This window comes from Grampus griseus (genome assembly GCF_964374135.1).
Source record: "Grampus griseus genome assembly, chromosome: 1".
Classification (NCBI taxonomy): domain Eukaryota; kingdom Metazoa; phylum Chordata; class Mammalia; order Artiodactyla; family Delphinidae; genus Grampus; species Grampus griseus.
Genome location: NC_139017.1, coordinates 41,352,808 through 41,380,340, shown reverse-complemented (window position 1 = coordinate 41,380,340; position 27,533 = coordinate 41,352,808). Strand labels below are relative to the sequence as shown.

General features: G+C 48.2%; 1 protein-coding gene across 1 annotated transcript; it reads right to left on the bottom strand.

The window, feature by feature from the left end:
* Positions 1–8,505: 8,505 nt before the first annotated feature.
* On the bottom strand, positions 8,506–20,924 carry BATF3 (basic leucine zipper ATF-like transcription factor 3). Its single transcript, XM_082679515.1, has 3 exons — positions 20,827–20,924; positions 17,383–17,487; positions 8,506–8,948 (listed from the first exon to the last, which is right to left on the bottom strand). Exons 1-3 carry the CDS (start codon positions 20,902–20,904, stop codon positions 8,763–8,765), a joined length of 369 nt encoding a protein of 122 aa, XP_082535641.1. The 5' UTR covers positions 20,905–20,924; the 3' UTR covers positions 8,506–8,762.
* Positions 20,925–27,533: the final 6,609 nt, after the last annotated feature.

Here is a 27,533-nt window from a genome sequence, read left to right as displayed (position 1 = left end):
TAGAGCCCTTCAGAATTATGTTAAATCTACTCTGCCTATACTCTATAAATGGAACAACAAAGCCTAGGTGACAGCACACCTGTTTACAACATGGTTTACTGAATATTTTAAGCCCACAGTTGAGGCCTACTGCTCAGGAAAAAAAAAGACTTCTTTCAAAATATTACTGTTCATTGACAATGCACCTGGTCACCCAAGAGCTCTGATGGAGATGTACAATGAGATTAATATTGTTTTCATCCCTGCTAACACAACATCCTTTCTGTAGCTCATGGACCAAGGAGTAATTTCAACTTTCAAGTCTTATCAATATTTAAGAAATACATTTCATGAGGCTATAGCTGCCATAAATAGTGATTCCTCTGATGGATCTGGGGAAAGTGAACTGAAAACCTTCTGGAAAATGTTCACCATTCTAGATGACATTAACATTCATGATTCATGGAAAGTTAAAAATATGAACGGTAACAGGAGTTTGGAAGAGGTTAATTCCAGCCCTCCTGGATGACTTAGAGGGGTTCAAGTCTTCAGTGGAGGAAGTAACTGCAGATATGGTAGAAATAGCAAGAGAACTAGAATTAGAAGTGGAGCCTGAAGATGTGACAGAACTGCTGCAATCTCATGATAAAACTTTAACAGATGAGGAGTTGCTTCTTATGGATGAGCAAAGAAAGTGGTTTTTTGAGACAGAATCTACTCTTGGTGAAGATGGTTTGAAGATTGTTGAAATGACAACATAGGATTTGTAATATTAAATAAACAGTTGATAAAGCAGTGATGAAACTGATCAGCACCTTGCAGGGCCTTCTCAGGGACAGACCTCACCTCTCCCCTGTGTCCCTCGCCTCTTGTAGGCCTTCCCCGAGTTCCAAAGAACAAATTTAATCAGAGAAGTGAGGAAATGCAGAAACGAAGTCAAGTAAGGCACAATAATAATAGTTTAGCCATAAAACAAAGTGAAGGACTTTTAGTTCCTCCTCAAGGTCTATAGATAATATCCTGAGCCTATTTTTGAGTTGTTTTGCAGATACTAAAACCCCCACCAGGTGGGAAAAGTTAACTGCATGCTGACCACCAGGAAGACCCCAGGCCACTTAGAACCAAAAGGTTGATAATTGAGATTCCAGGCACATCACCCTGTTACCTCACCACCAACCAATCAGAAGGATGTACACAGATGATTATGTACCCTGTGACCCTCTCCCTCGTCTCGCGTTTAAAATCTCTTCCCTGGAAGCCATTGAGGAGTTTGAGTCTTTTGACCATGAGCTGTTCATTCTCCTTGCTGGGCCCTGCAGTAAGCTCTGTACTTACCCTCACCACAGCTGGTGTCAGTAGATTGGCTTTACTGCACATCAGGTGAGCAGACCCAAGTTTGTTTCAGTAGTAGTGACAAGGTTTGAGAGGATTGACTTTGAGTTTGAAAGAAGTTCTACTCTACGTAAAAATGCTATCGAACATCATTGCACGCTACAAAGAAATTGCTTGTGAAAGAAAGAGTCACGTGATGCAACAAACTTCCTTGCTCTCCTGGTTTAAGAACTGCACAGCCACCCCAGCCTTCAGCAACCTCCACCCTGATCAGATCAGTCAGCAGCCATCACCATCCCCCAGCAGCAAGATACTCCACTAGCAAAAAGATGATGACTCATTGAAGGCTCAGATGATAGCACTTTTTAGCAACAAGGTACGTTTTAGACATAATGCTGCTGCATACTTAATAGACTACAGTATAGTGTAAACATAATTTCTATATGTGCTGGGAAACCAAATAACTTGTGACTTGCATTATTGCTATGATCATTTTAATGCAGTGGTCTGGAAATGAACCCAGACTATTTCCCAGGTATGCCTGTATATTTTACCCCTGAATTTTTCCCCTACCACTGTTAAATTTCTTTCTTTTTTCTCTCTAGTTGAGGGCCACTGGTGATTTATGTATCCAACTCCTCTGTGCACAGGTGACAAGTTAAGCAATCCTAAATAAATATTAAAGGTTTAAATAGTAATGAGTGTAGGACAAATAAAATATAACAACTGTATTTACAACATTTAAATGAAATTGAAGGGCTTCCCTTGCGGCTCAGTGGTTAAGAATCCGCCTGCCAATGCAGGGGACACGGGTTCGAGCCCTGGTCCGGGAAGATCCCACATGCCACGGAGCAACTAAGCCCGTGCGCCACAACTACGGAGCCTGCGCTCTAGAGCCTGTGAGCCACAACTACTGAGCCAACGTTTCACAACTACTGAAGCCCACGCGCCTAGAGCCCATGCTCCGCAACAAGAGAAGCCACAGCAATGAGAAGCCTGCACACCGCAAGGAAGAGGAGCCCCTGCTCACCGCAACTAGAGAAAGCCCGTGCGCAACAATGAAGACCCAACACAGCCAAAGATAAACAAATAAATAAATTTTTTTTAAAAAGGTAACTATGCTTTAAAATAAATAAATAAATGAATAAAATTGAAGATGACATCTGAAGAGATTTGCTCCCTGTGTGTATTTCTGCCGCCCTCCCCCAATCCTCATCAACCAGCCTACTGTTCCTTTCAACAGTATTGTTACCAGGGTTTTATGAAGCAACTTCACTGCTGATTTATGGGAATCCCTAATTTACGACAGGCAAGCTGACCCAGATGTTGAATTACAGGAACAAGAAAAGTAGCTTAGGTTCACACTCTTAAATGGGGAAATAACCATGAGAAATTCATATCACAAATAGAGTCATAGTAAGTTCTTTTTTGGATTGGAATGAGGGTGAGGCCTTAATTGGGATGAAGACTAGAAAAGGGGTAGCCATTCACTCCATCAATCCTTCAAGCAGGAATTTTTAGTGCTAAGCACACGTGCTAGGTACCTAAGCACACGTGTTAGGCAAGTAGGGATATGTGGATAAATAAGATACAATTCCCTAAGACCCCACTGTATAGCACAGGGAATTCTGCTCAATACTCTGTAATGATCTATATGGGAAAAGAATCTTAAAAAATATATATACAGTGGATATATGTATATGTATAACTGATTCACTTTGCTGTACACCTGAGAATAACACAACATTGTAAATCCACTCTACTCCAATAAAAATTTTAAAAAACAACAACAAAACAAACAAACAAAAAACACAATACCTGTCCTGTAATTGCTTACATTCTAAGGAGGGGTATTCCCTGTTCCGACCAGACGGAGAAAAATCATTAGATTTCCTCTGCTCCAAGTGAGATAGGTCTGGAGGTAAGTTTTCAGAAATTGTATGACAAGGTGCCCTTTAAGGTGCTGTGGGGCGAGGGGGGGTCTTTCCCTTACTGGCCCTGCTCCCCTCCCCACACGTGCAATGGGTATTTCACTACTAATTGTTTGAACAATAGCTAATTCGTAAATTCATAATAATAACTATTAATAATGCATTATTTTTATTATTTTAAAAGAAATATTTTATTACTTCATAACTAAATATGTTGGTATATTACAACAATAAATAATTTATTTTATCATTTATTTTTATTAATAAATATATTGGTTTACTGTAATCATTAATGACGATGAATTAAAATAAGTAATTAATTACTAATAAAGTTTCATAACGATTAATCGAAATAATTTACAAATGTGCTGCAACAGCTCAAGAACTACCGCGGAACATTCATTGGTTCTTTCCACTCTTTAGCCTCAGGACACCGGCCACTACTTGTGGTTCTTGAACTCTTGCTTTCTCAATTTCAGAAAAGTACTGCCTGGCAAATTGAGCCTTCTGTACGTTTGTGACATTTCGCAAGGTACTTTTTGGCCTTGCTGCCAGCCTAGAGGAAAGACTGCGAGGAAGCTTGGTGAACCTGGGATGCTCAGGAAATAGTCCTGCTTTCCAGGTCCCAGCACCATCCAAGAATGATTTCCTCTGGGATTTAGAAGCGCAGGGGGTGGATTCAGAGCAGAGCAGAAGTACCACCCTGCACAAGGTGATGGAGAACTCAACCTGGTTCAAGAAGACTCTTGATTAATGAATGGATAGATAACAGTGGGTTATTAAGGGAAATCAGGGAAGTTCCAAGTACACCTCAGGCCTTTCAGGATGCTGTCTTAGAATGCAAACACTGGACTCTCCCTCACGCTTCCCCTCCGTGTCGTGGTTGGAATTCTGGGCTAGTGGCCTTTGGTCTGATCTGCAATGACATTTCTGATCTTCTTAAGAATACCATACCAGAAAAGGTCATGCTAGAACACCCAAAGGAGCAGGTGAGCTGTCTCTAGGGACAGAGTGTGCCCCGAACACAGCCCCAGACTGGGGCACAAGTTCAAGCACGCCACACCAAGCACACCTGCATCTGCTAACTGCAGACTTTCAGTGTGCGTCGTGCTGATGGTGCTGATGTCCATGGCGACAGTAGTAACCACATGGATCTCCTTTGCCCCCAATATCTGGGGAGGAACAATTTCATCAAGGTGGTCAGTTTCCAAATGGGCAATCCAGGAAATTTCCCCTGACTCCAAGCATAGAGGGGTTTCCAGAGACTAGCCTTGGCTAGCTCCACTCTCATGCCTGCAGACGTGCGGCGTTGTTAGGGGAGCTTCCCAATAGCGTACCCTCCTGGGGCTTCAGCATAACTTCCCAGGAGCAGGGATGGTTTAGGTTCAGAGCTCAAGGATCCCCATCACCCTCTTCCCTTCCCCCTTCCCACTTCCTTCTCTCCTTCTCCTTCCCTTCCTTCCTCTCTCCTTCCTCCTCTCCATTATTTCTTCTTTCCACTTCCCTGGCTTTTGGTTACGAGCCTTCCTGCTGTGGCATGGATGACACCGCCAGGACTTCCTGGACATCCAGGAGGGAAGACATGTCAGTGAGATTGGGGCTACCCCTTTTCTTCTAGCTCCTTCTACGGCAGAACCCACAGCCCTGGTGAGTACACCCGGACTGTGGAAACCCTAGCATTGATGGGAAAGAAGAGAGGGGCTTTTGAGTCTCTCGCTTTCCTGTCCGTTAGAGTCATCATTCTCAACCAAGGTTTGAGGCCAAAACTGGGGCCTGATTCAGTGATGGAAACCCCAGGCTTCAAGGCTGAGGTGGTGCAATACGGGGCAAGATTGCGGACAGGAAGTGGTGTGGCTGCATGGGTGTGAAGGAAGGGCTTCCTCCCTCTCTGACACTTTCTATTCTAAAGGGGCCTTTCTCAGCTTGCCTCCCTTCCTCCCAGCCCGACAAACAGTCACCCTCAGATTTAATTCAGATACCCAGCCCAGTGTCTGGCACACAGCAGCAGTGTGAATACAGCCAATCAAATCTAGTCTCCAGAACTGGTCTACTTCCCTTGTAGCTCCGGGAACAAACTAATCATTTCTCCGATTTATACAGAATCTCTACTTTTTCAGAGGGGAGCTGAGATGGCCCTCAATGTTACTGGGATCTGGATAAAGATGTTTTTAGCAACAAGTTTCATGAACATTTGGTTTTCAGAACTCTGGTTTTCAGAACACCTCTCCAGTTATCTTGGAGGGGACTTGTCCCCATCACCATGACTCACTACCCTGGACTACCCTAGTTTTGGTTCCCTAACTCCAAATTTACTGTTGACATCAGAAATGGGAGCCTAGGGCTTCCCTGGTGGCGCAGTGGTTGAGAGTCTGCCTGCCGATGCAGGGGACACGCGTTCGTGCCCCGGTCCGGGAAGATCCCACATGCCGCGGAGCGGCTGGGCCCGTGAGCCATGGCCGCTGAGCCTGCGCGTCCGGAGCCTGTGCTCCGCAACGGGAGAGGCCACAACAGTGAGAGGCCCGCGTACCGCAAAAAAAAAAAAAAAAAAATGGGGGCCTAACCCTCCCTAAATGTGAGCTCAACCTCAGTGAACACACAGCTTAGGGAGGAAGCCCCTGTGCCCAGCAGATACTTTGAATAAATTTCTTGATAGCGGATAAGGCAGCTGGCACATTGGAGCCAAGTGGCTGGATCGGGGTATATCTAGGAGACACAACGGAAGGATTTGGAGGAATCAAATATGATGTGTTGGTTTCTGACCAGATGGATGATGGAGCCCTTTATTAAACAGGGAAAAACAGATTGAGAAGCAGGTTTGAAGGGAAGATGATGAGATCACAAGTATGGTTTTGAACTTGTTGAGTGGGAAACGTTTGTGAGACGGTCTTTCAGAGACACGTGATGGGCAGCTGAATACACAAGTCTGCCCTCTGAAGGGAGAGCAGGGCTCTGGGTACCGATGTGGGAGTTGTCTTATAGGGATAGGTGGTGACTGAGGCCCCAAGAAGAGGAGCCCCTTTATACTGAGAAGCAGGTAGAGAGGGTAGAAGCAACACCAAAGCCAGTGTCACAAGCTGTTAGGAAGTAAAGGAAGATAAAGCCTGAGACATGCCCATTAGATTTAGCAAAAAAGCGCCTCCTGGGGACCTCCAAGGGGGCAGTTTCAGTGAGGTGGCGGGAGCAAAAGCTAGGCTGTCTTATGGCAGAGGCTGACAGATGTTCACCTAAGCTCCCTCCTCCAGCTCCTGGGCACGGGGCTGAGTTTCATTTCCCAGCCTCCCTTGTGTCTGGGTGAGGCCACGCGTTTGAGGTCCGGCACAAGGACTGTGCGTGGGAAAGGATGCACTCTCACCTCCAGGATACAGCCCTTCCCCACCATCCTCCAGGGACCCTTCCTACAAGTCGCCCAGTCAGGGTTGAGGATCTAGGGGGACTCCAAGGCCTCGGGGGCCCATAGCAGCTACATGGAAGGAAACTGGTCCCTGGGTTGTTACATGGTGCCAGGGGGCTCTGGCCAATGGGGCTGGTGGGCACGGACTCCCTGGGGTCAGCAGCGGAGTGGGTGAACAGCCAGCTGGACAGCAGTGACCATAGGGGTCGGAGCAGATCAGCAGTAAGACAGTGAGAGGGGTCTGCAAGCCAGAGCCTGGAAGTACTGCAGGGCCAGGTGAGCCCCAGCCAGCGTGTAAAATGCTCCCTTCTGGAAAGTGCTGGAGTTGAAAGCAGCAGCAAAATGCCTGCTGGTACAAGACACATACTTCACGTGTCCATGCTCTCCTCAGCTACATAGGCCCCTGAGGCCCTGGCTCTGCGTCCATCCTTCACATATGGGCCACTCGCCTGGACTGTGAGGTCCTGGCAGCCTGGTAAGGTGCTGACAGAAGGTCACACCACAGTTAGCCACCAGCTGAGCAGGATTCTGACACGGCGGCAGCCTGACTCTATCAACTACAGTGGATCAGCAGTCAGATCCCCTGGGGTCTGCTTCTGGTTCTGCTTCTAACTCAGAGGTGACCGTGAGCAATCCCCTCCCCCTTGCCACACACCTCAACTACAAAGTGAAGGGATGAGGCTGGATGATTTTAAAGTGTCTTGTGCTGGGAATTCCCTGGGAGTCCAGCGGTTAAGACTCCACGCTTTCATTGTCATGGGCCTGGGTTTAATCCCTGGTCGGAGAACTAAGATGCCACAAGCCGCGTGGCTAGATAATTCCACCATCTCCCTGAAAGAGCTGTATTCAGGAAGCTTTGGCCTGGTCCTGCCAGCAGGCACAGGCCCTGTCTAACAGCAGCCTTCCAGCGCCTCTGACCAGGGAAATCTTGCCACCATCAGCCTGCGTGAGTTAGAAGACAGCAGGCCAGCCTCCAGTAAGCAGGGGAAGAAAGAGAGAAAAGAGGAAAAAAAGAGGAGGCTGGTGGGGATTAGCCAGTATGAATCCTGGCATGAGGTCAGCAAGTTCTTCACCCCTGGGAAGAGCTGCTTTTTATTTCTTTTCTTTTTTTTTAACCATTTACATTTACAACAAAGCACTTTCCCTGCTGTTCCCATTTCTTGTTCCCTTTATGATAGGCTGGCTCCACTTTCCACAACCCCCTTGCTCCAGGAAGAAAGAGAATTGGGAGGGGATGGGATGCGTTCTCCCATTTTGCTTTTCTTGCTGGGACCACTTTCAACTTGGCCTGGTTCTGATTTTCCTGAAAGAATAGAGTTGGATGGGACCTTTAAAAGGAAATAGCTCCCCTCTCCTCATCTACCCAGATATTTGCTTGTTTACATAGGGGACAGATCTCCTCCATTCGAGTGTGATTCAGACTTCCATAAAGTACATTTGTCCCCTGATCCTATGACTACCAATGGAATGGGAGGTGACCCGGGAATATACAGAGCACATGGGAAAACCAGCCTGGAGTAGAAAAGCTTCCAGGACGGTCCAGCCTGGGTGGGAAAGCTGACCAGGATGGAGGGTCACGCAGCGCATAAGACAAGCACGAGTCATGCCCAGCACACCCCTGCATGACCCAGCTGGGGTGGCAGGGGAGTCCCACCCCAAAGGTGCCTCCTCATCTAGCATGGATGTGACCATGGGGGAGATGACCAGGAGGAGAAGCAAGACCCAGGAGCTGCAAAACCACCTGAGGAGACAGGAGATGACCTCTTCAGGAAGAGGAAAGGTATTGTGTCTCTAAATTCTAAGAACTTGGCGAAAGAAGAGAAGATAACACCTTTATTATCCATGTGCTAGAGGAAATGATTCTGCACAAAAACGGAACCTACTAGCTGCCAGAGTGGATGCGCAATGATTCATGAAGATGGCCTCCCTGCCTGGATCCGCTAAAGGCTCTGAGTCAGGGGCCTGTGACAGCATCATGCTGAGCCTGGGCTGCTGGGGACACGGCCCGGAGCTCCTAAGAGCTGACCCGGCCACAGGTCCCCCGGTACATGGATGCAGAGGGAAGCCTCTTCCCAGGTGTGAGAAAGACCAACGCTCCTTGCTGGGCAGAGGAGGACCGTCTCTGGGCTTCACCGGGGCAGGCAGCCAGCCACGGGGTCCAGCCGCGGCACCGGCACAAAGTTCACGGGGCAGAGCAGCAGCGGGCATATCTTCTCGTGCTCTTTCAGCACCTCGCTCAGGTGCTTCAGCTCCTCCGTCAGCTTCCCGATCTCTCTCCGCAGCACTGTGTTTTCTTGCTCCAGGCACTCATACTCCTGGGAAGACAGAAATCAGTCTTCAGCATCGGTTCTGAAACCACGTGCCCTTCCTCTGTCCTCCGGGCAGATCTAACCCCGGCCACGATGCTCACCTCCTTCCCTGAAATCTTTCTCGTTAGCCGCCTCCACCACTCAGATTTGTTTGTTCATTTGCTTCACGTCTCTCCCCTCCCACCAGGATGAGGGCCGGGCTTTGTCTTCTGAATCATCTTTATTATCTTATTTATAATTGACATAAAATAAAATGCACCTAATTTTAGGTGTATAATTTGATGAGTTTTGACAAATGTAAACACCTGTGTTGATCAAGACACAGAACATTTCCATCACTCTGAGAAGTTCCCTGATCTCCCTCTGCAGTCAGTGACCCTCTCCCCACAGCCGCTGATCTGCTTTCTGGTGGTTTCTGCTGGGTTCACTGTTACAGCCCCAGCACCTGGAACAGTGCCGGGAACATAACACATGTTTGTCGAATGCTGAGTAAATGAATGAAAACACCCCTTGCCTTGGCTTTGCTCCAACACTCACCTGTTAAGCTTCCACTATATCAGAGTTTACAGAGGCTTAGAACTGCGGGAGATCAGAGAGCCCTTAGCCCAAACCACACAGTGCAGAAACCTTCCCTATGTAATTCTAGCCCCGACATCCAACTTGTGCTGGACACTCTCTCCTTCAAAAGACAGTTCCTGCTATTTCTGAGCTGCTCTATTAGAAAGCTCCTCTTTGTACTATCCAAAGTCATTCTCTCCTTTAAACCCACCCACTGGGCTTGGTTCCACCTATGGAACCACATAGAGTACATGCAATACTTTTTCAACATCACAGTTCTTGAAATGTTAGGCGACGTCCCCATACCACTTCCCCTTAGGTATTCTCTGAGCCCAACTGCTTCAGGTCCTCTGAGTTTCTTGGGTTTCAGGACTTCTGGTTCCAACGCCCTTTGGGAGGCCATTCCCAACACACGTTCCAATTCGCCAGGAGCTCTGAGAAAATGTTCCCAAAACACAATGCACGATTCTGGGGATGGTCCCGCCATTCAGAGGGCAAATGCGTGAGGTAGTCTGCTCTGGGTGGGACCCAAGTGCGCAGCCACCTAGCTCTGGGGATTCTCTCTGAGAATGCAGAGCAGTGCAAGCTTCGTCTGCATCGGCCGCTTCTCTGTTCGTACTTGAACTACAACTGATACTTTGGCTTAAGGGTGGGCCTTACATCCTCTTCTACTGAATGTCGCCCTGTTCGCTTGGTCATCTGCCAGCCTAGCAAAATCTTTTTGAATATCGATTGTGTCAGCTCCTGGGTTAGTGATACCACACAGCTCTAAGCTGTCCGCTAACTCGATGAAGTAGGTCTTCCTTTTCTTCACCCAACTCATTAATAAGTCCTACAATACTCGGCCACTTACAGAGCCCTATGGCATATCAAGAGAGACCTTCTTAAGGCTGATGATCCTATTTGCATCTTGTTGAAATGTTGTTTTCAATCACTTCTAGGTTGATTCATATGGTTAGGCTTTGTTGAACCATGCATGTCATGCATTCCCTGAGCTGGGAGCCCAACCTTATTATCTTACCAGTAACTTTTAAGAAATAGTACTAAAAAAGTCTGATCTTCTTACAGGCCATGAAGATACATGCAAATTCTCAGCTCTGCCTCTTTACTAAAGCTGTTATCCTCAACTGGGCTGCCTTCCTGCTTGTGTGTGGAAGGTCAAGCCCAACACCTCCAGGAAGGCTTCCCAGATCATAGCACCTAATGGAACCACATCTCTCATTACGTGTTCTATTCAGTCTTGCATCATAGTCAATCTTACTTATATTAAATAAGGTTTCTCCCCAAAGATCAGAAATGTATAGCAACTAGGGGCCTCTGCTACCTTCTCCTGTACCCCTGCCCGACAGGCCCCAGTGCCAACATCTACGAGCTCAGTGACTCCACAACCCTTGCCCTTGGTCTCCTTCTCCTGCCCCCTTCCTTCCCTCCCTCCCACTCTAGGCACTTTCCTCCCTCTCAGAACAAGGGCCTCAGAGAGGTTGCACATAGAGGCCATCAGAGCTATCTCTCTGCCTCCTGTCTTTCCCAGGCAGGCTCTCAGGGTGACCCGGAATACTCTCCATGGCAGCGGGCCTCGCCCACAGGCTGAGCTGGGCCACTTTGGCCCCCTAGTACCCTGGCTGCATTACGCCTTCAGCTCTCCTCCAGGCCTACCACCCCCAATGCCCCAGGCTCTCCTCTGGCCTCTGACAGCTCTAGTCCGGGAGTCAGAATGCAGTCTCCCAATGCAGCAAGAGGCCCTCTGTGGGCAGGAAGGGTCTGGCTGGGAGGAGGGGATGGGGACCTAGGCATCGTGGGGAGCGCTGCCTGTAGCAAAGGGCTGACAGAGGCCACAGCTCTGGGTAGTTCGTACATGCGCGCACGCGCGCGCGCGCGCACACACACACACACACACACTCTCTCTCCACCCTGCAACTGGAAATTCTCTTCACCTCCAAGTAAAATGAAGAATACATTTGAATGGTTCCGATGAGCTAAGATTTTTTTTTTTTTTTTTTTTGCAGTACGCGGGCCTCTCACTGTTGTGGCCTTTCCGTTGCGGAGCACTGGCTCCGGACGTGCAGGCCCAGTGGCCATGGCTCACGGGCCCAGCCGCTCCGCGGCACGGGGGATCCTCCCGGACCGGGGCACGAACCCGTGTCCCCTGCATCGGCAGGCGGACTCCCAACCACTGCGCCACCAGGGAAGCCCAGCGATGAGCTAACATTTTAACTAGATTCCAAAGAACAGAATTCTTCCTGTAGCAGAATATTCCACATGCCTTTGTATAGTTACTGAATGCTGTGGCAAGATGCTTCTGAGCTTCTGAGCTCTCCCTCTGGAAGCCACAGGGGCCATGCTGCCGAAGTCCACGGCTCTCCCCGAGCCCCAGCTCAGAAAGGCCACAGAGCTGCCTGTCGCGGGCCTCCAGCAGGCCCCTCGGCTGCCTTCTCCACAGGGACTTTCTCTTCTGGGATTTAAGTTTTACTCATAAATCTGCGGAGGGGCTTTTACTGAGCTGAGGGAATAAAAAGAGAAGAAGTCAAAATCTTCTTCAAGCGAGACCAGTTCCACAAAAATAAAAGAGGGAGCTGAGAGGGGAGAAAGAGGAGGTGAGAACACTGAGTGGGTACAAAGGGGAATAGTAAGACCCACTTCAACCTGAGGAGAGATTACCTGGACTTAACATATGTGAAAAAGAAGCCAAGAACATTAGATCCTTTGTTATTTCCAAAGAGATGATCAGTTTAGCTCAAATATCACTGACTTTCCAATCTCCTATCTCAGGAGGATTTGAGGTCACTGTGCTGCCTTCTCTGGGTATGTGCAGGACACAGTCACAAAGCAGAGACCAGAAATGGGAGGTGTTGAAATCTCTGCAAATCCCACTTCTGCCTCAGAAATTAAGCTGTCTAGGGCAATAATTCTCAACTGGGCCAATTCTGACAGTCCCTGGGGAACATCTGGAGCGGCTGGCGACAGTTTGGGTTGTCACAGCTGGGAAGGGGGCACTACTGCCCCCACCCCAACGAGGAAATAGCTGACCCCAAAGGCCAATAGTGCTGCGGCTGAGAAACCCTGGTCTGAGCTTCTAAAGAGAGGCTGATTGAGGAATGAGGTGCCGTCTGGGGGGGGATTCAGGGTCTAGGATGCCTCTGAGGCAAAGACTGGTAAAGAAGCTCATGTGGGTACCAGGGACCAGAGGTGATAACTAAGGTGGGAAGGAAATGAGGGGAAGGAAAAGGCCATCAGGAGGACACAGACCCCATTTCACAAGCGAGACAACTGAAACTCAGAGGTACGGTGGCTTTTCTGAGGTCATGCAGACTTGGGGCCTAATCCCTGACTTCAAGGTCAACTGCAGCTCTCAGGCAATGACAGCAATTCTGCTTTCGCTTGGCAGCGTCTGGGCCCAAATTTCCCCCCATGGTGGTTACCAGCAGTAAAGGGCTACGTGAGCTCAGGATTTTACCATAAGTCTATTCCCAAGCCTTAAGCTCATATATTTCCCAGCAGAAAAATTGTGTCACCAGCAAGGGCTGTACAAATTAGTGTCATCATCAGTTTCTAAACCCAGTGAGGACTGACATGAAGGATTCTCTTAGAGTATGCAATATCTGAAAACACCAGGGCAACACGTACCACAACCATGTTGCCCAAGAAAGTTGTCAGTTTGTGACATTTGGGGCTCCTGAGGATGGCATCGCTGCCTTCCTTTTCTGACTCAAAGTTCTTTCTTAGTCTTACACCTTTGGGTGCCTGGCTTGAACCAGTGTGACCCACTTCTGAGACACTTTCAACTGGGCTTAGAGACCTGGACTGTTTTCTTGGGTTCCCATTTGTGAATCTGCACCCCGGCCATGTGCCTAATATTCAGAGATGAATACGGGTCAAAGTCTCCATGAGAAGGGTAAGTGCCTTGAAGGGAAAACTCGAAAAGCCACAGTGAACAGCGAGGTGCACAGATACACACTAGGAACTGCTTCTTATCACTGTGGGGCGACTTTTGGCAGCCACCACCCTGAGGGGGAAACTCAGACATCTCTGAAGAGTGACCCCAGTCTCTCTCTGGCTTGGCCTGCTCAGCTTCTCCTCCCGCCCTGCCCTCCAAGGGGGTTCTGCCCTGATGGATAGTCCCCGGGCTTTGGGGATGGAGAGCTGGGGGAGGAAGAAGGCAGCTGAGAGACTTGTAACAGCTGGGACTGGAGGAGGATTTTCTGGATGTTGGAGGTGAGAGAGGCTCAAGAACTGAGTGGGCAGGAGAGGAAGTGGGAATTTTAAACATGTCTTGCTCTAAATATTCCCCTTCATGGTGTTCAGGAAAGGCAAATAAAGAGCTTGAGTTACTTGGAGATATTTAGCAATGCTAGCCCACAGTATAGGATAGAGGAATTTATGGGATAAGGGCTTTACTCAAAGCCCTTTTTTTTTTAACATCTTTATTGGAGTATAATTGCTTTACAATGGTGTGTTAGTTTCTGCTGTATAACAAAGTGAATCAGCTATATGTATACATATATCCCCACATCTCTTCCCTCTTGCGTCTCCCTCCCACCCTCCCTATCCCACCCCTCTAGGCGGTCACAAAGCACCGAGCTGATCTCCCTGCACTGTGCAGCTGCTTCCCACTAGCTATCTATTTTACATTTACTCAAAGCCCTCATGATGGGCTCAGCTCCCCAGGGAGTAGTGGGCAGTCGTGGCTACCAGGTGGCAGTTTTCTGTGCCCTTCGGTGTCTCCCCATGAGCTGGCCTCATTCCAAGTCTGAGGAGAAGGTCTGCATGCACTGTGTCTGGCTCTTACTTTTCCCAACCTAGATGTGCCCTGGGAGCCCCAGGGAGCCTGAGGGGCTTTCAGCTGTGACCCAAAGCAGGGTGCTAAGTCCTCTGCCTGCAGCTCACTGGAGCACAGTAACATTATTCACCACATTTCTTAACCAGACATCCCACTCTCAATATGTAGATGTTTCTCAAAATTTAAAAACTAGTCACCAAAGTGACTACTGACACCAGTGACCAATGACACTTGTGTGTAGCTAGTGACGGTAAAGGGTGGACTTCTGCTTTGGGGCCTGTGTATGGATGGAAGCACTGTCCTGGCCTCCTTGATACTATGTTTCCCAACAAAACTGGCGTTGCTGAGGTGATCTGCCAGTGGGGCATGACCCTAATCCATTCTTGTAGCTCCACAGAGAAAGAGGAGAAGGGCGTGTTCTTCTGTGGAGGGACTGGGTTTCAGATCAGTCGGCCCCCTTCTGGAAAGGGCAACTGGCACAGTTATGTTTATGGACAGCAGAACAAGCTAAGAATCCTATGAAGGGCCCTCCACCCACCATTCTAAGAGGGATTAGGCAGGAGTAAATGTGGCAAATCACCCCTAAATTTCCCGGAAATCTAGTTCATTTCATTATCACATCCAACAATGACAGAAATTGAGAGAGACCCATCTTTTTGTGACACTGTAGTAAAGTATTTATGTTTGTGGTAGGCAGAATAATGCCAACCCCCACGATGTTTACATCCAATCTCTGGAACCTGTGCCTATGTTACCTTACATGGCCAAAGGGACTTTGCAGATGTGACTAAGCTGAATATCTTAAAAGAGGGAGATTATCCCAGATTATGCAGGCGAGCCCAGTGTAATCATGAGAGTGTTAGGGAAAGAGGAAGCAGAGAAGGAGATGTAACAACAGAAACGGTGTCAGAGTGAGGCAGGGTGAGAAAGACTCAACTGGCCAGTGCTGGCTTTGAAAATGGAAGGGGACCAACAAGCCAAGGAATACAGAAGCCTCTAGAAACTCGAAAAGGCAAGAAACGGATTCCTCCACAGAGCCTCCAGAAGGAATGCAGCCCTGTTGACACCTTGATTTTAGCCCAGTGAGACCCATTTCATATGCCTGGCCTCCAAAACTGTGAGATAAAATAGATCTGTGTTGTTTTAAGTCACCAACTTTGTCATGATTTGTTACAGCAGCCATAGGAAACGAATATACTTTCCTTGAGACTCATGCCTCCCAAGGACAGGAATGAGATCTTAATCCCCTCCTTGTGACCCAGTGGCAATGCCTTGCCTGCAGTGGTTCTTGATCAATATTTGTTGAACGAATCTACTCGACCTTGCTCCATGAAAGATCTTGTCCAAGTCATTCAGTCACCTCCACACACATAATCACTTGGGAGTTAAAACCAGGTGTTCTCTAGTGTGTTTTGATATTGATGCATCTGGCTGCAACTAGAAGTTCCTCGAGAGGAAGGGTCCTGCTAGCACATGTGTTCTGAATATAGGGCCTTGCACTGACAAAGCCACAAGTCCCTTCTGGGGGTTATTTGGTAGCATGAAGCTAGAACCAGGCTTGCTTCAGGAGCAAGGGGGAGGGAAGAAAGGAGGCAAAGGGCACCCCAATTCCTCTGTGGAAATTTTACAGAACTAATCCCGGCTGGGACAGACCTTCCCTGACCCTGGTCTGAAGATCCTAGTCTCTTTCTACAGCCCAGACTTCCTACTTTCAAGAAAGAACATAATATTTATAATCTATGGCCCTCTGGGAATTTATATCAGTGGGTCACCTCTCCCTGGAGCCTGTGCATTCTAAATCTGTTCTCTGCTCAGTGTGAAGGGGTTTTTAGAGACTGTCATTTCCCCCTCATAACACCTCAGAGTTTCCTGTGCTATCAATGCCCCTCAGACTGGCCTTGCTGAGACAATCTATGGCCAGAAAGTGTGGCAGGAGAGAGCTGAACTAAAACCCTTAATATTCACACCAACCCTGTGCAAAGACAAGAGCATGGGAATGCCATCCATTCCTTGGACAGATCCTGGGATGCCTTCGACGTCGGTTCCCATGTCCTGACTGTGAGATTACGTGGGATTATGCACAGGGATAGAGGAAAATGGAAGAGTTTAGAATAAAGCTCAGGTTCCTGATTTGGGTGATAAGATAGATGGTTAGTTAGCTCCATTAACTACAATTTGATGACAGTGAGAAGAGAAAGTCTCAGGGTGAACAGACACGCTATCGTGGTCATGCTGCAGCTGAGGAGCTGTGGCGACCCATTTGGAGGTATCTAAGCAGACGCTGGTCATGTGGGGTTAGGGCCAGAGGTCTTGGAGTAATCAATGCCTACCTGAGAGTAAGTGATGTTGGGAGCTGACGTTGGCAGAACAGATTAATAGATTAAGTCTTCCAGGGTGAGAAGAAAAAAGGGCAGAGTCTGAAAGCCTGGTCAGCACCAACTTTTAAGAAAACAGACAGAGGTAGAAAAGTGAACAAAGAAACTAAGAAAAAAGTGGTGAAGAGGGTCAGGAGAAATAGGAAACTGGTCTTTTAGAAGCTAAAGACCTTGAAAGAAGGTTTCAAGAAGGCGAGGATCAGTGGTGTCAGAGGAGCCAGCAAGGCGAAGGATGAGGGGACTAGAGGTCCCTGGACCGGGCAGTGCCAGGGCACTAGTGGCCTCAGCGGAGCAGCTTCTGTAGGAAGTGTGCATGTGCGTGTGTGCGTGTATGTGTGTTGGGGGAGCAGAAACGATACCACAGAGAACTGGGGAATAAACAGGAACTGAGGACATGGAGACAGCCTGTCTCTTTTTAATAAGCAGGGGAATAAAAGAGGGAAAGAAAAGAAATGGGGCGCTAGCTTGAAAGGGAATCAGGATCAAAAGGTGGGTTCTTCATTTTGTAATAAAGGAAACGTGAGTGTGAGATGCAACCAGTGAGGGAGAAATGAAGACACCAGTGAGTGAAGACTCAGGACACTGGGCTGGAAGGACACAGCAGAACTAGACATGCATGTGGCCGAACTGGTGAGGACCAGGGTGTGACCTTAGGTCCACCACAGTGCAAGGGTGGAGGATGACTCCTTGCCGTGGCCCTTGCATGGCTCTGCCCTAACCACACTCTCACCTCATGGAGTTTGTCAGCCTTCTGGGTCTGCTTCTTCCGGCTTCTCTGAGCAGCAACTCGGTTTTTTTCCCTCCTTCGGACCTTCCTGTCATCATCCTCAGGGCTCTGGGGGGGAAGGTTTGGTCAGGTGTGATGCTGAGGCCCCTCGCCTCACCTTCCCTGCCCTTTCTCTTCACCCAGCATTGCTTACGGAGCGTCACCATTTTCTTTGCAGCCACAGCAGTGCTTGCTGCTACATCAGTGGGGTAACAGTGGCCCCACGTCGAGGAGCACTCACCATGCGCTATGACTGTGCTAGCTGTTAACCCCTGTCGCCACCCTGAGAAATGTGTGGTGGGACCGCCATCTAAAAGATGAGGAATAAGAAACTCAGAGATGCTGAGGAACTTGCTCCAGGTATCACAGCTAGTAGCGGGGAGAACGGGAAGTGGAACTCAGGTCTGCTGGACTCCAAACCAACGTTCTCAAACCTCTCCCCTGCAGGGCCTGTGCCTGGAAGAGGTGTGGTGTTGGTGCTCATCTGAGGACGGGAAAGGCAGAAGGCGGCTGCTATCTGGGACTTGCTGTGGGCCGGGGCTTCTGCCACCACACACAAACAGGTACTTTTTTTTTTAATTTAGAAGATATCATTTAAAATTTTTAGTTGGTAAAACATCTACATAGTTTAAAAATTAGAAAGAATAAAACATTGAAAAGCAGACCCCTAGTTAACCACTTTGGTTTCTTGTATATAGGAAGCATCATTTCTAAAACATATTTCTAAAATGTTTGCAAACAGGTCCTTTTGAGACTGTGTACAAATCACCATTACGCTGATAACTAACTGCAACCACGGAACTCTCCCAACATACCACGTGATCCTGAACGCCACAACAAGAGGTTCCTTTGAACAATGTCTGACTGACGTTTTGTTTCACACACAGGTCAGGGCGAATGAGAAAGCAAATTTATGATGTGTCTTGAAAGCTTTTGGCTGTATATGAGATTTAACCAAACTTGGTCAAATCCTTCAAGAGTTATCCTGAGGGCTTCCCTGGTGGCGCAGTGGTTGAGAGTCCGCCTGCCGATGCAGGGGACACGGGTTCGTGCCCCGGTCCCGGAAGAGCCCACATGCCGCGGAGCGGCTGGGCCCGTGAGCCATGGCCGCTAAGCCTGAGCGTCCGGAGCCTGTGCTCCGCAACGGGAGAGGCCACAACAGTGAGAGGCCCGCATACAGCAAAAAAAAAAAGAGTTATCCTGAAACAGGCAGGCAGAAAAATCCACCTACCATGGTAAAAACACTTTATCCAGTTATAGAAAACATGGAGAGGTGGGGCAGTATTTGCTTTCCAGAACCCTATGAGGAGACACCCGGGAAATACTACCTTTAAAGAGTTTAAAGGCCAAGAGATTAGTGGGATACAAACACAGGAAAGCTACTCAATTATTACTATTAATGGAAAGTAAATATTGATAACATAAAATAATGGATGTTTTCAGTTATCATTTTATCTGGTCTAATATTCCAAATAAGAAAAGACCCATATCACCTCCCCAAGTTACAGCAGGTAAAGAATTTTCAGCATATGCAAGAATATAAAGCTATGAAAGGACAAGAAGAAAGAACATAACAAATAGAAGTGGACTGGAGGCAGTGCTTAAGGGAACAGGCATAGAACGTTAAAATGTAGTCCCTTAGAGGCAAAGAAGTCTTGGTAGATATAACCGGAACACAACAGCGAGTGCAGCAGACAGAACTTTTAGCTTTAGAAACACACAGTTCCTGGTTTTGTCTCTTACTATCAATATGGTGTCGGGCAAATGATTTAAACTCTCTGATTTTTCCATTTTCTCATTTGTTGTGTGATTCATTCATTCCTTCAGCAAGTATTAACTGAGTACCTGCCATGTGCCAGGCACTGTCCTGGGCACTAGAGACACATGCCCTGAACAAGTGGTCAGTAATCTCTGCAATGATCATCCTAACAGCCCAATGCTTGGGGCTGCATAGGATAAAATGAGATTTTATCCCAAAGCTACCAGCGCATGGTATGCCCTCAATAATCTCTGTTAAGGCTGCTGCTAGTTTTTATTGAGTCCCCCATAGTGCCTGTCACCAAATCATGCCTCTCTGTTCATCATCAGAAATTCATAGGGCACATGAAGCAGTCTGCATTCCGCCCTGTAGGAGCAGACACTCCAACTGGATTTATCACCTATCATATTGTCATACCTGACAACCAGCAGAAACATTTAATCAAGATGGAAAGAGGGGGTCTTCCCTGGTGGCGCAGTGGTTGGGGGTCCGCCTGCCGATGCAGGGGACACGGGTTCGTGCCCCGGTCCGGGAAGATCCCACATGCCGCGGAGCGGCTGGGCCCGTGAGCCATGGCCGCTGAGCCTGCGTGTCTGGAGCCTGTGCTCCGCAACAGGAGAGGCCACAACAGTGGGAAGCCCGCGTACCGCAAAAAAAAAAAAAAAAAAAAAAAAAAAAAGATGGAAAGAGGGGAGCAAACTGTTGAGATATTCATGTATTATTAACCACATCTCAATTAGTTCTCATAAATATCATGAGAAGTTGATATTGTCATATTGATTTTACACGTGGGGAAATTGAGGTTCAGAGAGGTTGAGCAAATTGCCCAAGGCTACTCAGCCTGTGTGTGGCAAAGTCCAGGCCTAAACTCAGATGTGTGGCTCTCTAGCGTCACCCGATGACATCCTGTGCCAGGCACCGAATTGAGAAGGGCATAACCATGAAAAGACTCAGTCCTAAAGCAGCAGAGCGGGAAGTTCTCATACTGCAGTCCCTGCGGGCAACTTTGTGTCAGTTTCCCCAGTACGCGGTTGTAAACGTGGTGGTGGACAGCGCACAGGACCGAGCGCCAGCCAAGAGCTTTCCACCAGTTCTGAGGGTGGAGTCCGCCTACTTCTGGCCCCTACCTCGCACCGCTAGGCCATTCGGGAGGCAGCCGGTAGATGTTGGGAGTGCCTGGGCACGAGTTTCCCCTTGTAGCGGAATTTCCCCTCTCCACACCTTGGCCCCCGCTCGGAGCGGCGGGGAAGGACCACGCGCTCCAGCGGTGGGGTGGCAGCCGGCGGCGGCGCATGGATGGCGACGCCCAAGGCAGCGGGGACCCCACGTGCGGGGGAGCGTGGACAGTGCCCAGCCCTACCAGGCGACGGCGCCCTCTGGCCTCTCCCCCTCCCAGGCTCAGGAGCCCAGTCACCATCCCGGACGCCCCGGGCACCGTGCGTGCGCGGGGGCGGCAGGGCAGAGGCGCACGCCAGGGTCCCTGGCCCGCCCCCGCGGCCCCCACACCGCTCGCGTCTAGCTCCCGCAGGGCCCTCCACCCTTGCACTCAGTGGTCGCCACACTGGAGCCCCGGCACCCACCTCCTCGCGCCCCCAGGCACGCCCACCCCCGCATCGCCCGCGGTCCTCCCCGAGCCTCTAGTTCACTACCTGCGGCTGCGCCTGGTTCCCCGGAGCCGCGAAGCTCCTCTGCAGGACGCTGCCGGCGGCCGGGAGCCCTTGCGACATGCCGCGCGCTTCTCCGGCCCGGCCCGCCCCGCCGCGCAGCCTAGCAGAAGGGCGGCCGCCCGGCCCGGCGCGCCCTGCACGCGGGGAGCTGCCTACCGGCTCTCTCCAGCCACCGGCATCCCCGCGCCCCAGCACCTGCCGGCCGCCGCCTCTGCCGCGCCCCCTCGGGCTTCCCGCTTTCCCGGCTCCAGCGCCCTCTGCGCAACGCCCGGGTTTCCCCACCCCCCAGTCCAAGCCCGCCGTCCTTCCCGTCCTCAAGTCCGCCCCGCCCCCTCCTCCCACCCCCGCCTCGTTTCCTCCTCTCCCCGCCCTCTCGCCGCACCTCGGGGTCCCAAATACCACCCCTGTGGCAGCTTTCCGCTGGGGCCTCACTCTTCGTGGAAGTCACGTGGTGACTCCGAAACCCGGGAGGGAGCGCGAAGCCCACCCACAAGAAGCGAGGCTGGGCAGGTGGGGGTCGAGGAGGTGCGGCGCAGCTTCTGGGGTCTTTCGGCCGCTCTCGGTGAACTCGGGTTGAGAAACACAAGTGGGTGGTTTGGGGTTGGTGTTTTTTTTCCCGGTCCCATCACGGCATCTTCCTGCGCATCGGCCCCGCCTTCCCCCAGCGCAGGGGTCACAGTCTCGGGGGACTTTCTCCGCCGCGATCAGTCACGCGGGCGCCACTCTCGCTCCTTCCGCGGCCCCCGGCTGCCCTGCCCAGGAGGCGCTGTCCCCGGGAGGGGACAGCGGCTTTACCGAGTCCCACTGCGCACCCTGAGAGCCACGGGGCACTCCAGGGCCTTTCTGAGGGGAGCACCTACTCCAGTCTTCTTAGGGCTGTGGGAGGGAGCCAGGCGGGGCGGCCCCGAGGGTGAATTCCCTCAGTGGAGGGTGGCAAGGAAGAGATTGTCCTGGAATTTAACAGTGGCTGGGCTTCCCCGAGAGCCAAGCTGGCACGGTGGACGTCTCTGTTTAACAGGTTCGGGGATCTGGACTCTCCGTGCTAACGTTAAATGGACCAGATCCTTTTTCTTTCTCAAGATTAAAGTGGCAGATGCTCTGTCAACAGGTTAAGATGCATGACTTCTTCATGCCAAACAGGATGAGACAGAGGTCCTGAGGCGCGTTCCCTCCACCTGCCTGCCAGTTAAAAGATGCAAAGTCAAGACCATTGTTGTACATGGTCCCAGCAGAGAAAAAACAAGTGGTTATGGGTTTGCGGTCTGCCTTACTGTGAGCACCGGGAAGGAAAGATAACCGCGAACCTGGGTGGGCGGGTGGGAACCAGAACCAGGAGGTCAGACGTGCCTTCCTTCCGAGTGTAGCCGCTTAAGCTTTCAGGCTCCAGGCTCTTGGACAGCAGTGGGGATGGGGGGGGAGGGGAGTGGGGGCGGGCACTTCTGACTCCCAGTCTAGTGCACGTGGCTCTCCGCCAGGATTAAGACCCTTGCAAAAGCTTTGAGATGCAGCCTGGTCGAGGGCAGGGAAGCAAGTGGAGAGTCTTGTCTGTGTGTGCAGGGGCTTCGACCAACTGAGAGGAGGGTAGAGGTGCACAGCGGCGGCAGGAGGATGGAGAGCGGGCACAGCCCTTCACAGGGACAGTGCCGCACCCCACACCATTAAGGCTGCACAGCGGAACCATCTCTACATCTACCTAGATTTCTCTTCTCATCTCCCTTTTATCATTTTCTTCTCACAGCATAACTCATGGTTGTCCTGGGGCTATTATTCTGCCTCGTACACAGGCACACACAATGTGCCTAGCACAGACTCCATGCACGAGTGATTAGTAAATGTACTGCTGTAGGTCAACTGAGAGCCCTCATTCCTGGAAACTCAGCAGGACTCTAACAAGATAGGAAAACCTCTGGGTCAAGTGGTCTTTAATTTTTAGAAATGCAGTCATTCCCCAAAATGGGGAAGGGACGAGCAAGGTGAAAACACAAGGACATTTAGGGGCACTCCCACACTTCACTCTGGTTATTGCTCCTTTTGTGTTCTCACTGAACCACACCACATCCTAAGTCCTTTGGGACTATACTTGCCCCAGGGAGCCTGGAATCCTACCCCAGCACACAAGAACTCTTCATACAGGCATAGACGTACTATCTCAGTTATTCAAGGGTTTTTTCAAGTGTATTTAAAGGAAGAGTGTTGGTTAACTAGTGAGCATTTAAGGAACAGATTAATTTAACCTGCATATCATTTACATCAAAATGGATGAATGAAATAATTAGATATAGAAAATAAAATCAGGAAGATAAAGCAGAATTAAATCCTTTATCAAAGCCCTGGGGATAAGACAAAGCGGAGAGAATATTCTAAGATGACAGATGATGGGAAAAACCACATTGATAAAGATCTGAACTGTATAACAATGTTAAATTTCTTCAGATGACAGTATAACAAGTAAATTTAAACCAATAGCTGGGGGAAAATATTCACAATAAATATGAAAAAGGGTTAAAATCTCTATTATATATACAGCCCATGAAAAGGAATAAGAAAAATATTGAGACAACCTCCCAAAGGTAAACCGAGCAAGTGACAGGAACTGGCATTTCCCAACAGAGAAAACAATCAAGGAAAATAGATATAGGAAAAATACATATTAAAATAAGAAACGTTTTATACTATTAAATTAGCAACAGAAAAAGTGAGAGTGTGGTGAAATTGGTACTCTCATACTTCACTGGGATCATTGTAAACTGGTACAAACCACTGGGAAGCCATTTTATTGTAATTTTTAAGAACCATACAAGACATCACTTTTGACTTAGTTTTCCCCAGAAAACTTCTAGAAAGTCAAGTTCATTGAAAGTATTAAAGAGAAAAATACTGTATGAACTAAAAGTTCATAATAATATTTTGAGTGAAAAACTGTAAGCAACATATATGTCCAATTATAGGTGAACAGTTAAATAAAGTATGTTATAACCATGGGATAGAATATTATGCATCTTTAAAATTACAAGCATGTAGACAAATTGGCTACATGGAAGATTTATTTGATATGAGGTAAAGTGAGGGGAAAAAATCAGGGTACAAAAGGTACAAGTATGACACATATGTAAAAATATATGGGGACTTCCCTGGTGGCGCAGTGGTTAAGAGTCCACCTGCCAACGCAGGGGACACAGGTTCGAGCCCTGCTCCGGGAAGATCCCATGTGCCGCGGAGCAACAAAGCCCGTGAGCCACAACTACTGAAGACTGCACGCCTAGATACCATGCTTCACAACAAGAGAAGCCACCACAATGAGAAGGCTGCGGACTGCAATGAAAAGTAGCCCACGCTCACCACAACTAGAGAAAGCCCGCGAGCAGCAACAAAGACCCAACACAGCCAAAAATAAATAAATAAATTTATTTTTAAAAAATACGTGCATAACACTCCTGTACTGTACACTTAAAATGGCTAAGATGGTACATTTTATGTTGTATGTTTTTTACCATGATGAAAAAGTGTATGCATGAGAGAAAAAATTGGAAGGGAATATACCAAAGTTCTAGCTTTTCTTTTGTGGTGGTGGGATTATGAATACTTTTACTTGTCTTTTTTTTTTTTTTTTTTTTGCCGTATGCGGGCCTCTCACTGCTGTAGCCACTCCCGTTGCGGAGCACAGGCTCCAGACACGGAGGCTCAGCGGCCACGGCCCATGGGCCCAGCCGCTCCACGGCACGTGGGACCCTCCTGGAGCGGGGCAAGAACCCGCGTCCCTCGCATTGGCAGGCGGACTCCCAACCACTGCGCCACCAGGGAAGCCCCCTTTTACTTGTCTTTTTAAAACTTTTTGGAAAATGTTTTATTGTTAACAACTTAAAATATTTTATATTTACAAGTGATATTATCTCCCCTGGCCCTAAGCTCATTTGTCACAGCAGAATGCCAAAACCCTCTGAATAAGTGGGAGGCTCTAATAACAGCCTGTTTTCTTGCTTTTCTGTGATATTTTCTGGTTCATTTTATTCGAAGTCAGGAGGAGAAAGAAAAATGAAAAGGAAGAAAAGATAAGAACAAACATTTCAAGTGACTCCTTTTCTTCTTTTCTTTTTATTTGTATTTTTTCCTTTGAAATGGTAAGAAAAGTTATATGATTTGGCAATTTCCTATTACTACCGCAGTGACTCTGGATTACATTTTGGGGAACAAGGGGAGGAGGTGCACGAGATTTATAATTCAGTGATCAAATCCTCCGGTGAGTCACTTCACAAGAAAACAGTTCTATATAGAAACAAGCTGCTCAAATGCTAGAAAACCCTGCCACTATGTCACCTTTGCTCTTCTCTTTTAGGGAAACTGGACTTCCAGTAACTATACTTTCACTGATCTTTCTCAGAAGGTGGTCCTGCAGGCTGCTGGTGGGGCTAGAGAAAGGAACATTTAAGGCAGAAACCCCTGTCTTTACCAGAAAACAGTCATTATGTCAGGCACTGGGTACAGCAGTGGACAAAACAAAGATCCACACCATAAGGAGCTCACATTCTAGAGGAGGGAGACAGATAATAAGCAAAACACAGATACTGCAAACTCTGACTGCACCAACAGAAACTCAGAGGCCCTTTTAATCTGGTTAAAGAGAAGCTCAAGAGAAAGTGAAACAGCTCCCATTCCTTGTGGGAGAAGGCTCCAGGCCAGCTGTGTGGCTGACAGGGTCTTGGTGCTCCGGCCGGGTGTCAGGCCTGTGCCTCTGAGGTGGGAGAGCCGAGTTCAGGATATTGGTCCACCAGAGACCTCGCAGCCCCATGTAATATCAAACAGCAAAAGGTCTCTCTCCCAGAGATCTCCATCTCAACGCTAAGACCCAGCTCCACTCAACGACCAGCAAGCTACAGTGCTGGATACCCTATGCCAAACAACTAGCAAGACAGAAATACAACACCACCCATTAGCAGAGATGCTGTCTAAAATCATAATAAGGTCACAGACACCCCCAAAGACACCACCGGATGCAGTCCTGCCCACCAGAAAGACAAGATCCAGCTTTATCCACCAGAACACAGGCACCAGTCCCCTCCACCAGGAAGCCTACACAAGCCACTGAAACAACCTCACCCACTGGGGGCAGGCACCAAAAACAACGGTAACTACAAACCTGCAGCCTGTGAAATGGAGACCCCAAACACAGTAAGTTAAGCAAAATGAGAAGACAGAGAAACACAAAGCAGATGAAGGAGCAAGGTAAAAACCCACCAGACCAAACAAATGAAGAGAAAATAGGCAGTCTACCTAAAAAAGGATTCAGAGAAATGACAGTAAAGATGATCCAAAATCTTGGAAATAGAATGGAGAAAATAAAAGAAACATTTAACAAGGATCTAGAAGAACTAAAGAGCAAACAAAAAATGATGAACAGCACCATAAATGAAATTAAAAATTCTCAAGAAGGAATCAATAGCAGAATAACTGAGGCAGAAGAACAGAGAAGTGACCTGGGAGATAAAATAGTGGAAATAATTACCGCAGAGCAGGATAAAGAAAAAAGAATGAAGAGAATTGAGGACAGTCTCAGAGACCTCTGGGACAACATTAAATGCACCAACATTCGAATTATAGGGGTCCCAGAAGAGGAAGAGAAAAAAAAAGGGGCTGAGGAAATATTTGAAGAGATTACAGTTGAAAACTTCCCTAATATGGGAAAGGAAACAGTCAATCAAGTCCAGGAAGTGCAGAGAGTCCCATACAGGATAGATCCAAGGAGAAACATGCCAAGACACATAATAATTAAACTATAAAAAATTAAATAAAAAGAAAAAATATTAAAAGCAGCAAGGGAAGAGCAAAAAAACATACAAGGGAATCCCCATAAGGTTAACAGCTGTTCTTTCAGCAGAAACTCTGCAAGCCAGTAGGGAGTGGCAGGACATATTTAAAGTGATGAAAGGGAAAAACCTACAACCAAGATTACTCTACCCAGCAAGGATCTCATTCAGATTCAACAGAGAAAGTAAAACCTTTACAGACAAGGAAAAGCTAAGAGAATTCAGCACCACCAAACCAGCTTTACAACAAATGCTAAAGGAACTTCTCTAGGCAAGAAACACAGGAGAAGGAAAAGACCTACAATAACAAACCCAAAACAACTAAGAAAACGGTAATAGGAACACACATATCGATAACTACCTTAAATGTAAATGGATTAAATGCTCCCACCAAAAGACATAGACTGGCTGAATGGACACAAAAACAAGATCCGTATATATGCTGTCTACAAGAGACCCACTTCAGACCTACACATACAGACCAAAAGTGAGGGGATGGAAAAAGATATTCCAAACAAATGGAAATCAAAAGAAAGCTGGAGTAGCAATTCTCATATCAGACAAAATAACTTTAAAATAAAGACTATTACAAGAGACAAAGAAGGACACTACATCATGATCAAGGGATCAATCCAAGAAGAAGTTATAACAATTGTAAATATTTATGCACCCAACATAGGAGCACCTCAATACATAAGACAAATGCTAACAGCCTTAAAAGGGGAAATCGACATTAACACAGTCATAGTAGGGAACATTAACACCCCATTTTCACCAATGGACAGATCATCCAAAATGAAAATAAATAAGGAAACACAAGCTTTAAATGAGACATTAAATAAGATGGTCTTGTTATTTATAGGATATTCCAACCAAAAACAACAGAAT